This window comes from Populus trichocarpa, chromosome 1, assembly GCF_000002775.5.
Source record: "Populus trichocarpa isolate Nisqually-1 chromosome 1, P.trichocarpa_v4.1, whole genome shotgun sequence".
Taxonomy (NCBI): domain Eukaryota; kingdom Viridiplantae; phylum Streptophyta; class Magnoliopsida; order Malpighiales; family Salicaceae; genus Populus; species Populus trichocarpa.
In genome coordinates this window covers 44,485,659-44,497,992 of record NC_037285.2, presented here as the reverse complement: position 1 = coordinate 44,497,992, position 12,334 = coordinate 44,485,659, and the positions used below count along the sequence as shown (strand labels likewise).

Sequence of the window (12,334 nt, the reverse complement as noted above, 5' to 3'; positions counted from 1 at the left end):
AAACACATAATATTTTTAATTCTGTATTATTATAAATGAAGTGTTAAATTTTGATTGTGGAGAAGTAGTCATTCAAGGATAGTCCTATATATATATATATTGTCCGTTCGTCCCTCTATTATTGTAGATAAATTACGACCACCAACGATGATGACAACAAAGTGTGATGTGGTCTTGACAACTCATAATATAATTAGCTACAAAGCAAGATATATATATATATATATATGTTCGATTGATAACTCGATGTCAAAGCAATGTCTTTGCCCACAAAATAAACTAGTACAAGTTATTCAACACTACTACTAGAAGGTTAGATAATTGACCACGAGCTAGTCTATGATTTATTATTGTTGGACCTACCGTTTAATCCATGTTTTCAATTCATGTTAATCCATTGGTAAATTATTATTTAGTTCTTGTATTTTTTTTATGTTTTCTTTTTTTTTTAAAAAAAAAATTACTTTTGACTATAGTTGATTATTGATCCAAGGATAAATTATTGGATTTATTAGACAAGTTTTCATTACATTTCTAATTGTATTTATTAGACAAGGATAAAATTAAAAAGGGATGATTACAAAAACTCTTTTGTTGTTTGATTTGAATTTTATTTTTTATATATACTTTAATAATTTACACTTTTCATCATGTAATTTATATGTTTAATAACAGTTTTTTGCATCTTCAAAAATGCAATTTATTTGAATTTTTTGTTTGACCCAGGATATAAAATATAATTTATGTAAAAAAATATTTAAATATTGTTAACATGTTTTATAATAATAATAATAATAATAATAATAATAATAATAATAAATTCAAATTGATGCCTATTGAAAGATATTTTTTAAAATATTGATATGATAACATATTGGATGAATAATGGACTGAATTAGGTTAATCTGTTAAATCTTTGATCCCATTCAAAAGACCGAATTAACTTTATAGAAAAAAAAATCAAAATAAATTATGAAAATTAATTTCTAATTAATTTAATGTAGAAGGATGAAATTAAAAAATATATATCAAATTAAAAAAAAATGAACAAAACAAACTACTTGGATCAACTTAAGGTAACTTACTAAACCAGCAACCTAGATCATATAATTAAAATGAAAAGTAAAATTAAAAAAAATAAAAATAAACTCAAATTAACTTATTAAATCTAAATTATAAAACTAGAGATAATATTTACTACGTTTTTTTATCTTAAAAAACTAAGATTCAAGAACAAGTAGTTGTTTGTTTTAGAAAAAAAAAGCTCACCCATTAAAATTTTTACAACGTTTTTGTATGGATTTTCTCATATGCGATTCACGTGTTCCACGTCTTTTCAATTTGTTGTTAATTCTTGACATACTAGAAAAAGTGGACACATGTCTAGCCCATCCCAGACCACGTGTCAAGAATTAACAGCAAGTTGAGGGATTACATCGAGAGATTTTCTTGAGTATAAAGATCAATTAGTAAATAAAAAAAAGTAAATAGACCACATCAAGAAATTATCAAGAATACAAGGACTGAATAATACGCTGCGTTTAGATTTGTTTGATGGGCTTTGGCCGAACATTTTAATTTTTTCAAAGCAAGCCCTAATATCATGTTAATGACAATTACCCATCACCTGCACACGGGAAGGGTCTTTAGCTATGGATTTTATTGAAGACTGAAATGTCAAATTTTGATTGTAGAGAGGACTGGCCATGCAAGGCAAGGCAAGTCTTATTTCTCCTTTTTGTTTCTTTTTTTTATTTCTCTCTCCATATATATATATATATATATATATATATATACCATAGTTTTAAAACCCGACCCGACAGGTCGACCTAGGACCCGGCCGACCTGGGCCGAGTTGAAGAAAAAACAGGGGAAGAAAAAATCCAGTGTTACCCGGTCAAAAACCCGGTTGCAAGTCGTTGATTTTTGTTTTTTATTTTTTTTACTAAAACGACGTCGTTTTGATTTTTTTTAAAAAAAGAATTGACCCGGACGACCCAGTGAACTGGTCAAAATCCGGAACCTGGATCTTGAACCGGGCCGGGTCTAATATATATATATATATATAATTAACGATGATGACAATGAGGATTATTTAGTCAAGCAAGCAAAAAATTAATTCATTTTACTCTACAATGGTCTAAATTAACATCAAAGCAATGTATTTTCCCACAAAATAAACTATCATTAATAATTAGTAACGTCTAGTTATATAATAATAATAATAAAAAAAACCCTAGAAGGTCATATAAATTATGCATTACCCTATCCTTAATGTCGTCTTAGCAAGCTCATGCTGAATTGACGTCGAGCCTGTAATGTAAAAGGACAAGGAGATGCCACGGCCTCCATCATTATCATGTCTCAATGGTGTTATTTGCTCCCTCTACTCTCAATCTTCTCTTAATTTGGTCCTCCTACTCTAATTTGTAATAATGTCATCCAATTACTCTAATAAGATTGGTGTCATAAAGATAGGATGTAACTGGGCAATGATGCCAAGAAGTCAAGAATTTGGCACCGTTTGGGAGTTCTCAAAAAATTCAATTTTTTTTTTGCTAAAAATTAATTTTTTTTGTGTGTTTTGTATCGTTTTAATGCATTAATCTCAAAAATAATTTTTTTAAAATAAAAAAACATTATTTTGATGCATTTCAGCACGAAAAACACTTTGAAAATCAATCGCAACTACACTCTTAAACAAGCCTACAATAGAGAGTAGGAGGATGAGATTAGGACAAAAGGTAAAAAAGGGACCAAAGTAAACATAATTAGAGGGGCCAAATAAAGCTAAAGATTCTTTTCAATAATTTAAGGGAATCTGCTTTTAGAGATAATTAATTGATTAACATCAAATCTACAACACATTCCAAACTATCATGATCTTAATTCTCTCTCGATCGCTCTCTCTCTTTCTTTCTTGTTTTAACAAAATAAAAGGTATTATTATATGCCGGAAGACCAATTAATTACCGTAAAAGCCATTTCATGAAACAAACGACCTGCTACCGATCATGATCTCTCTCAGGTCTTCCCTTGATTTGTTTTTGAAGAAGAAGAAGAAGAAGAATGGTTTCCTGTCTTTACACTCCAAATGCAGTCCAAGACGAAGAGTCGTTTTCCATTTTAGAAGGCCTGTAATATCAGAGTCCAAACTCCCTTTAGCATGTCCCCAAAAAAAAACTTCATGTGTTGGCAAAGCTATGTAACACCAAACAACGTAACCTCTAGTCAAATTTATGTAAATTTTCTTTATATATATATATATAAAAAACCCATTTCTCTCAACTTCCCTCCTTCAATGCCAAGCCAAAGTCTCCAAACCCTTGAAAAACAAACACCATAGCCTCTTCTAAGTCCCATGTCTCTTTCTACTTAACAACCCTCCTTCCTTTCTCATGTGTATTAAAAGATCCGCAGCACAAGTTTGAATATATATCTATGTATACATACAGACGCACGCACATGTCTAGCCTAATTGCTAAGCAAGTTTAGGTGACCGATAGCAACCTCTTTAAACTCCCATCATCAAATCCTTCCTTTTTACAGCAGAATCCTTACTTGGGTTTCTCGCATTTCTACTCATCGCCAGTTCTTCTTTGGGTGTGATTGCCAAATAATGACATAGCCAACCAAGAGAAAGAAAACGAGGCACAGCTCTATTTCGGGCTTCTTGTTTCTTGGTTTCGCTGTGTTGTGTGCTCGGTTTAAAACAAAATGCAGCTTCATATATCGCCGAGTTTGAGGCATGTTACAGTTTTTCCTGGAAAAGGTGTCAGAGAGTTTATCAAAGTGAGGGTTGGAGCTAGAAGGGTTTCTTATCGAATGCTCTTCTATTCTCTCTTGTTCTTCACGTTTCTTCTCCGGTTTGTGTTCGTTTTGTCCACAGTTGACTCCATTGATGGAGAAACCAAGTGCTCTACACTAGGTACACATTTTGAATAATATTGCATTCGCCCTGCTTTGATCTTCTCAGCTCTTCATGTCTCTCTTAATAGATTTTAAGAAATGCTGAATATAATTGCTAGCTTTAATCGATGATATTGATCGTTTTAATCAAGAAGGATATATGTTTTTTGCGAGATTAACTAGAGATTAATCATAAGATAAAGCTTCAAATCTTGATAATGGTGTTTGATGGACCAAAAACATTATTAAGATAGAAAACATAACAACTACTGGCCGGCTTGTTTTTTTTAGTTAATTAATTATTTAATTAATTCAATAAGTCATGGAGTTTAGGGTTTCTAGGCAATATCTAAGCTTCACCACTAGAGTTAAAAAAAACATCGTTTCAAGACTTTATTATGCTCTATCTAATTAAATTTATCATAGAATTTATACATAAATGTCTGTTCTGATCACTTGACAAGGTCGTTTGTCTATATTGGCTTAAGAGCTATAAAATCCAAAGATAATTCTCCAAGGATGATTTATATATAGTCTAGCCAGTGATGCTAATCTTCTCCACAGTAGAGAGAGAATAGGTCCTGAAATAATTATTTTTTTTTGTATTTATTTTTTTAATATTATTATCATGTATTATCCTTAGATTTATTCATTTAGAGGTTGCTTCTACCAATAATAATAACACGAAAAATCCTCAAGCTTTGATTTTTCCTTTATAGTTACTTGTTATTTTTTAGCTTACAAAAAAAAAAAAAGAAGGATCCAAGTGATTTTTTTATACTAAATGTCACACGTGTGTTTGTTATTGTGGTGTATAATGTTTTTTAAAAATATTTAAAAATATATAAAAATAATTTTTTAATTTTTAAAATCTGCATATTAAAACTATCAAAAAAATATTAAAAAATATCAATTTAATATTTTATCAAATGAAATATATTTTTAAAACGCATTAAAAAAAACAAGAGCTATCTTACTTCCAAACATCATGAACATTGAATCAAAATGTCATGTTTAACAAATTGATTATTAGTAAGCATATTAATTTGATATCCAAATTTAATTAAGAAAGTTGGTGAGAAAGTATGTTATTATTTTCGGACACAATGCATATCTATCATGAGAAAATTAAGAATTTAAGGACCAAATTAGAAGATATAAAAGCATATGGTAGTTCAGCCCTTGCGAAGCACTCATTCCCTTTGCCCACCATCTGGCTACATGAATTTACGAACATGCCCCTGGTTTTCACAGAAAATGTCTAAAAATCCTGTGAAAGTGAAAGATGGACCGACATATAACATTTATCTACAATAGTTATTTCCAAATTATAGTTAGCCAATCAGTTCTAAAAATAATATATAGTTAGTCAATTGGTATATTCAATAATTAATTAGCGTGTCAAAAGATTTGATATAGAAAGATGTAATTAACCATTTGATATATTAACCTATGGTTGGTGTGAACAGCCTTAGCTTATGAGAGGCTAAAAATATATTAATTACTATTACTTATTAATATATATGCAATATGATTTGAGTATCATTTTTACTAATTAATCTTGCCTTGATAGGCTGCTTGGGGAAAAGACTAGGGCCAAGGATATTGGGGAGAAGGCTTGACTCGGCTGTAAACTCCTTGAACCCTAGGATTTTTGTGGCATTAAGCTTGATTAGTGTAATTTAAGTATTGCTAATTATGATTATTGTTCGGTATCTGAAGGTACCAGAGGTTATGTTTCAAGTGCTAGAACAACCACTTGGCAATGATGAATTAAAGGGAAGGAGTGATATTCCTCAAACATTAGAGGAATTTATGGACGAAGTCAAGAACACAAGATTAGACGCGAAAACTTTTGCTCTCAAGCTCAGAGAAATGGTACCTCACTTTTCTCTCTTTTGTTTGATGTCAAACGCTTGTTGTGGGAATTTTCTATCGCAAAATTGTCAACAAATTGATATTTCTCAGGTCACTCTACTCGAACAAAGGACTAGAAATGCCAAAATCCAAGAATATCTGTACAGGCATGTAGCATCAAGTAGCATACCGAAGCAGCTTCATTGCCTTGCCTTGAGGCTAGCCAGTGAGCACTCCACTAATGCAGCTGCTCGACTTCAGCTCCCCTTGCCGGAACTCGTCCCTGCGCTTGTTGACAATACTTATTTTCACTTTGTCCTGGCTTCAGACAATGTGCTTGCTGCTGCTGTTGTTGCCAATTCACTTGTCCAAAATGCGTTGCGCCCCCAGAAGTTTGTGCTGCACATAATAACAGATAGGAAAACTTATTCACCTATGCAAGCATGGTTCTCACTGCACCCTTTGGCTCCGGCAATAATTGAGGTCAAGGCATTGCATCATTTCGATTGGTTCGCAAAGGGGAAAGTGCCAGTCATGGAAGCAATGGAAAAGGATCAGAGGGTGAGGTCACAGTTTAGAGGGGGTTCATCTGCAATTGTAGCAAATAACACCGAGAAGCCTCATATTATCGCAGCAAAACTACAAACACTTAGTCCCAAATACAATTCAGTGATGAATCACATCCGAATTCATCTACCTGAGGTAATAGAATAGTCAGTAATTCTGTACAAACATAAGCTCTTAGTCGATGCTTGTAATGCTCAGTGTCAATGTTCTGTTTTTGCAGTTGTTCCCAAGCCTAAACAAGGTTGTGTTCCTAGACGATGACATAGTGGTGCAGTCCGATCTTTCGCCTCTCTGGGACATTGACATGAATGGAAAGGTTAACGGGGCAGTAGAAACCTGTCGAGGAGAAGACAAGTTTGTCATGTCAAAGAAGTTGAAGAGCTATTTGAACTTCTCTCATCCCTTGATATCAGAAAATTTCAAGCCGAACGAATGTGCCTGGGCTTATGGCATGAACATATTTGATTTAGAGGCTTGGAGGAAAACCAACATAAGCACAACATACCATCACTGGGTTGAAGAGGTAATCATCAATATAAATATCCACGTAGTTTTCAAGCATTTCGTGACATTTCTTGGCTACTAAGTTATCGAAAACTTGTTCTCATTTTCTCCTTTCAGAACTTGAAATCAGACCTGAGCTTGTGGCAGCTAGGAACACTACCTCCAGGTCTGATAGCATTCCATGGCCACGTCCACGTTATCGATCCCTTTTGGCACATGTTGGGTCTAGGCTACCAAGAAAATACAAGTTTGGCAGATGCTGAGACTGCCGGCGTCATCCATTTCAATGGTCGAGCAAAGCCTTGGCTAGATATAGCATTCCCTCAGCTCCGCCCCCTGTGGGCTAAGTACATCAACTTTTCTGACAAGTTCATAAAGGGCTGTCATATTAGGCCATCTTAACTTGAATTTTGAGATGAAAATGTTGACTGCGATCGTGATTAATATATGTCTATATATAAGGAGAAAAAAGCAGAGAGGAGAGAGTTCTTCACAAATCCAAGGCCTTGAATCCAGAATGTAAAATATTCATAACCAGGCATTTGTCTGCTTGGTTTTTTTAGAATTCATCCTCTGTGGGTGAACAACCCTTCCTTATTACTTCAAATCTTGATTCAATTTTAATGAGAAATTAAGCATGTTATGGATTTTCAACCGTTACCAGCATTCAGCACTATTATTTCTTGCTATATATATAAAGTTCCGGGGTGCCCAAGCTTGGGCAATCAAACCCACTGATTGCCATGCCGAGGCTACTAGGCTTGGTCATCTGGACCTAGCCCAACGACCACTATAATTTTTTTTTTCTCTTTTTTTTTCTTGTGCTGTCACATTTATTTTTCTTGAACTGTACTTGTAATATAATTTTTTTAAAAAAACAAACACATTTTCTATAGCCAATAGCTACACTTCCATAACAAAACAAGTAACAAATCCTCTTCTTACAATTAAAAAAAAAAAAAAAACTCTATATCAACAACAACAATAATAAAATAAGCTCTATATCAATAATAATAATAATATAAAAAAAAACTTGGCAGCCTTTGTAATTGGCGAATTAATAGCGCCATCAAATTATACAAAGCATTCTCTATAGATGTGCCTTAAACCTTGAAACAGCCTTCAATTCTCCTCCTTCAACAAGAACGGTCCATTTCTCACGCACTTGAAAATCACTCCTTTTCGCTTGCTCAAAACACCCCTAACCTCCAGCCTCATAAATGAATAAATCACCTGCAAGGATCCGACAGAGCCACTCAAATCACCGAAGTCATTCTCCTCTTCAAAACCCCATTTCGGTTTGAATATGACTACTAGCTTTGGGCAACGGTTTTGATCTCAAGCAACTGCCAACTCTCTGGCGCCAAAAACACTGCTGCACTCAAGATTCTGTTCTGTATTTCTGGCTGAAGAAATGTCAACGTGCTCCACGTTGCTAGATGAATTATGAGATTGAAATGCTTCGATGCCTCTGTTCTTCAATGTGGGACTCGGCCGGATGAATGGCTACATCTTTGGAAGTGTGAGGGGAGCTGGAGGAAGCTAAGGCGGAGTGGATAGATAGAAAAGGACTTCTGAATTGGTGAAGGAGAGGCGAGGGGAAGGAAACATGGAAGTAGAAATGGACATGGCGGTACTGGTGGTGGTCTTCAGAGAGAGCCATACGTGGGAAGAGAGTTTTATGTTGTGGAAATTGTGATCTGTAGTTTTGAATGATTGGATGTGAGAATTTAAGGAGATTCGAGAACATGGGTTTTTTTAGCAGGAATGCATGATTTAGAAACCAAGATCGTACTCGAGCTGCAAGCAGCATGAGATACCATGTCATGGCAAGTTGACTTCTGAGAAACAGATCCAATTTTCTCAGAGTTTTCACAGAACGTTTGCCTGGAAAATGAAATTTAACCATCAAAACTGTCTCATAACCAAAACTCCACTCGCTATGTGGATTGGATCCAGGTTGGGTGCGGGTGGGTCGCCCAGACTCAACCCATTACCATCCCTAGCTACAAAGAACAGGGCACATGCATGCTTAATTCCACGACCATTGAGGACAAGAGATTAGTACTTAGCCAAAGTGAAATTTTTATTTATTCAAAGAAAGCGATCCCCTAGTTCGGAGGGCCCCGAGTCCAGCTGAGGTTAAGGTGACCCACAGACTTTACCAGTAACAGGTGACCTAGAAGAAACCAGTGGATTTCTAAAGCCTAAGATTACATTGCAATCCCTGGTTTGCAAACTCAAGGAAACAACAGCTAAAGAACCCCCTACAAGTAGCCAAACCTAAAAATAGGTTGCCAGACTAAACTTATTTAATTTACATGTAAACACCAGCGACAATTAATAGAACGTCCAGATTGAAATACAATCAGTCAACCACCAAATCCAGTGAGAACTTCAGCAAAAACTAATACAGACAAAGTAATGACAAAATAAATGCACTTGTTTTGGTACAAAATACAAACCCCATTCATAGCAGGTCGCCAATTTACGCAACTGGTGGGTGGAGCACATGATCTTGCGATGTATCCACTGCAGCTGGTGGCAAGAACTGCCACATAGCAACTCCTGGATAACCAATGAACGGCATTAATTTGTTGCCAGGTGCTTGGCCTTGAGTAGCAAATGCAGCAGGGATTGCAGGAGGGGCAGGCATGAAGCTGGGTTGTGAGCTCATGGCTTTCAGCTGATGCTCCAGCTTCTCCTTCTCTGCCTTCAGCCTCTGCTTCTCATCACGAAGCTCAATCTTCTCAGCCTATGCAAGACAAAGGACAGTTCAAAAGAATTGCAGTAGTTGTATTAGGATGCAGGGTATTATGCAAAGGGAAGAAATCAAATACGTGAATATATAACTAAAGCCCACAAGTCCATCAAAATAAAAAAATAGAATTGGAAGCACATGAATGCCAAAAGACCTTTAACTCTTTGATCTTCTCTTGAAGACTTGAATTTGAGTCCCTCAACTTCTGGGCTTCATCTCGTAACTGAGTCACCATGCGGACAGCATCAACCAAAATAGCAGCCTTGTCTGTTTTGGGAGTTCTTCCAGGCTCCAAGATTGAGCCCAATTCTATAAACCTGGTAGACATTCCAAATACAAAATGTGAGTGCCCAGGGGAAGCAGAGACAGAGACAGAGACAGAAGGGAAGAGAAAGAATAAGAGAGTACTTGTCATTCAGCCTATCCCTTCGCAGCTTTTCCCTACATGCTTTGGAGCTAGATGCACTACATGATTCAGATCTACCCCTGCAGCAAGGAAACATGAGAGTGAGAGATGGGATAACATCACTCCATGACAGACTTGCTCACTCCAATCCACTTATTTAAAATGTAAAACAACAAATAAAAAATTCATCCATGCATCACGCTTTGGTAAATGCAGAACAGATTAACAAAGTACCAAATAAAAAATCACTTCATCAACTGCATTCAGAATAGAAGATTAGGTTACATGATAACTCTACACTGGTACTAAATGTAACATCATCTTCATGGTAATTGTTTGGAAACACCTCCAACATACATAGGTCCCACTGGGGCGCTAGTAGCAACAGTTATCATAAGGCAGTACAAAAACAAATACAATGAATGCACTTGGAATGGTTCTGATTCAGATCTAGTGCTGTAGAATCTTTCAGACTTTCACTTCAAAAACAACCATTACCAGCAAGCTTGATTGCATGTGATGGCATCTAGAAAACCATTAGACCATTAATTATGTAAACCTGGTCTTTGCTGTCCTGTCTCAGCATAAGGGCATCAAAAGGTGGTTCGGATTCTCAATGAAAACACATATAGGGGGATAAAGTCGTATCAGCTCAACATGATTAATAAACACATAATAATTAAGGTTGAATTCAGCAATGAACCCCACCCCTTCCTTTTTAAACAGAGTAGAGCAGAGAGAGATGAAAGAAGTAATGAACCTCTTCTTGGAACATGGTTCCTTCTGCACATCACATTCCCCGAATGATCCATCAATTTCCGCACTGCACAGATGATCACACATGCACATAGAAATATAAGAGATGAGATGAATAACCACAAAAGCAGCAAGAAAAAAGCCGTCCAAATCAATTTAAGTGCTTGTGACAAGTATGTTTTTACATCCAAAACAAGAAGAGTATACATCACAAAAGAAAGAAAAGAAGCGAGTGAAAATAAATAAAATAACAAGGAACTTAGAATGGAACATTTTAAACAGCCTTCAAGTGAAAATATTTGCTCTCTCATTAATGGAATTGCTGAACACTAACTACCAACAAAAATGAAAAGCTGCCCGATTTAAACTACAAAGGAAAGTAAGTAAAAACTCGCTATTTGCAGGTATCAGACTTCCAACTAATACAAGGTGTCAATGAGTGCCTACCCTCTCGTCCAATTGATTATACACAATCACTCCTCTCATTACACAGCATAGTTATACTACAATTTCGCTCGTAAGTGATGCAACTCAAACTCCTAATACTTAGAACTGAAGCTCACGTAAGTAAAGCACATTAACCTCTAAAGACAATTCAAGGCAAATACATCCCACAGTAAACATCCTTCAAATCTCGGCCGAGCAATTCATCTAGCAATAAAAATGGCATCAACCACCAAATTCTCAGAGGAATAATTCAAAAGTGGTCATATTTTAAGCAATTACATAAGCCGATTTTAAAACTCACCTGACCACTAGCATTTACCAGGCACAAAACAGAATCTCACATAACTCTTAACAAACCCTAACCACTAAAACCCCTAAAAACTATTATTTATTGATATGATCTAAAGCTAACAAAAACCCTAATTTAAAAGAGAGAGAGAGAGAGAGAGAGAGAGATCCTACCCGAAATTAGGACAAGAGACGGTGGCAGTATGAGCAAAAGCGTTTAGGGTTTGTTGTTGTTGTTGTTGTTGTTGTTGTTGATGTTGATGGTGATGATGGGGTTGAACAAGGGGTGGCCAAGAGAAAGCAGAGAAATTGGGATCTTGAGCTGGAATATTTATAGCATCCATATTTATGTATTGATCGTAGTCGAGCAGCAAAGCCGCGTTTCCAGGGGACACCATTTCTTCTTCCCTTTTCAATCTAATTAATAAATCAACCAATTGATTGATTGATTGATTTTTCCTGGGAAACAAACAAACAGGAGGAGGGGAAGGAAGGGTTATGGTTATGGGTGTTTCCTTAGGTTTTGTTTATAGGGGAATCTAGGGGAGAAGCAGGAGATGATTATTTGATTTGTGGGGGTGGGAGGTGGCGTGCTGCTGCTGCTGGTGGTGGTGCTGAAGATTCGTTCGTTTTTTTTTATGTTTTGCCAGCGGATTCTCATGCCCCTTCCGGACAAGGAGACCTTGAAACGGATTTCATTACCAGCAAGGATTCACTTCACGGAGAGAACTGGCCCAGTGCCGCTGGACCCAACCCCTAGTTATTGCAATGAACTGGATTTGAGTCTTGGATTTTTTTTATTTTTTCCGACAATAAAAGGATTAAAATTCAAGATTTAA

At 35.8% G+C, this 12,334-nt stretch overlaps 2 protein-coding genes across 2 annotated transcripts; one reads left to right on the top strand and one right to left on the bottom strand.

Moving 5' to 3' along the window:
* Positions 1–3,302: 3,302 nt before the first annotated feature.
* Positions 3,303–7,491, top strand: LOC18095892 (probable galacturonosyltransferase 12). Its single transcript, XM_006370551.3, has 6 exons — positions 3,303–3,928; positions 5,483–5,538; positions 5,632–5,787; positions 5,878–6,468; positions 6,554–6,856; positions 6,955–7,491. Exons 1-6 carry the CDS (start codon positions 3,718–3,720, stop codon positions 7,237–7,239), a joined length of 1,602 nt encoding a protein of 533 aa, XP_006370613.1. The 5' UTR covers positions 3,303–3,717; the 3' UTR covers positions 7,240–7,491.
* A 1,414-nt stretch (positions 7,492–8,905) lies between these two features.
* On the bottom strand, positions 8,906–12,334 carry LOC18095890 (transcription factor ILR3). Its single transcript, XM_006370549.3, has 5 exons — positions 11,670–12,334; positions 10,765–10,827; positions 10,007–10,084; positions 9,753–9,915; positions 8,906–9,592 (listed from the first exon to the last, which is right to left on the bottom strand). The coding sequence occupies exons 1-5, from the start codon at positions 11,891–11,893 to the stop codon at positions 9,326–9,328; spliced, it is 795 nt and encodes a 264-aa protein (XP_006370611.1). The 5' UTR covers positions 11,894–12,334; the 3' UTR covers positions 8,906–9,325.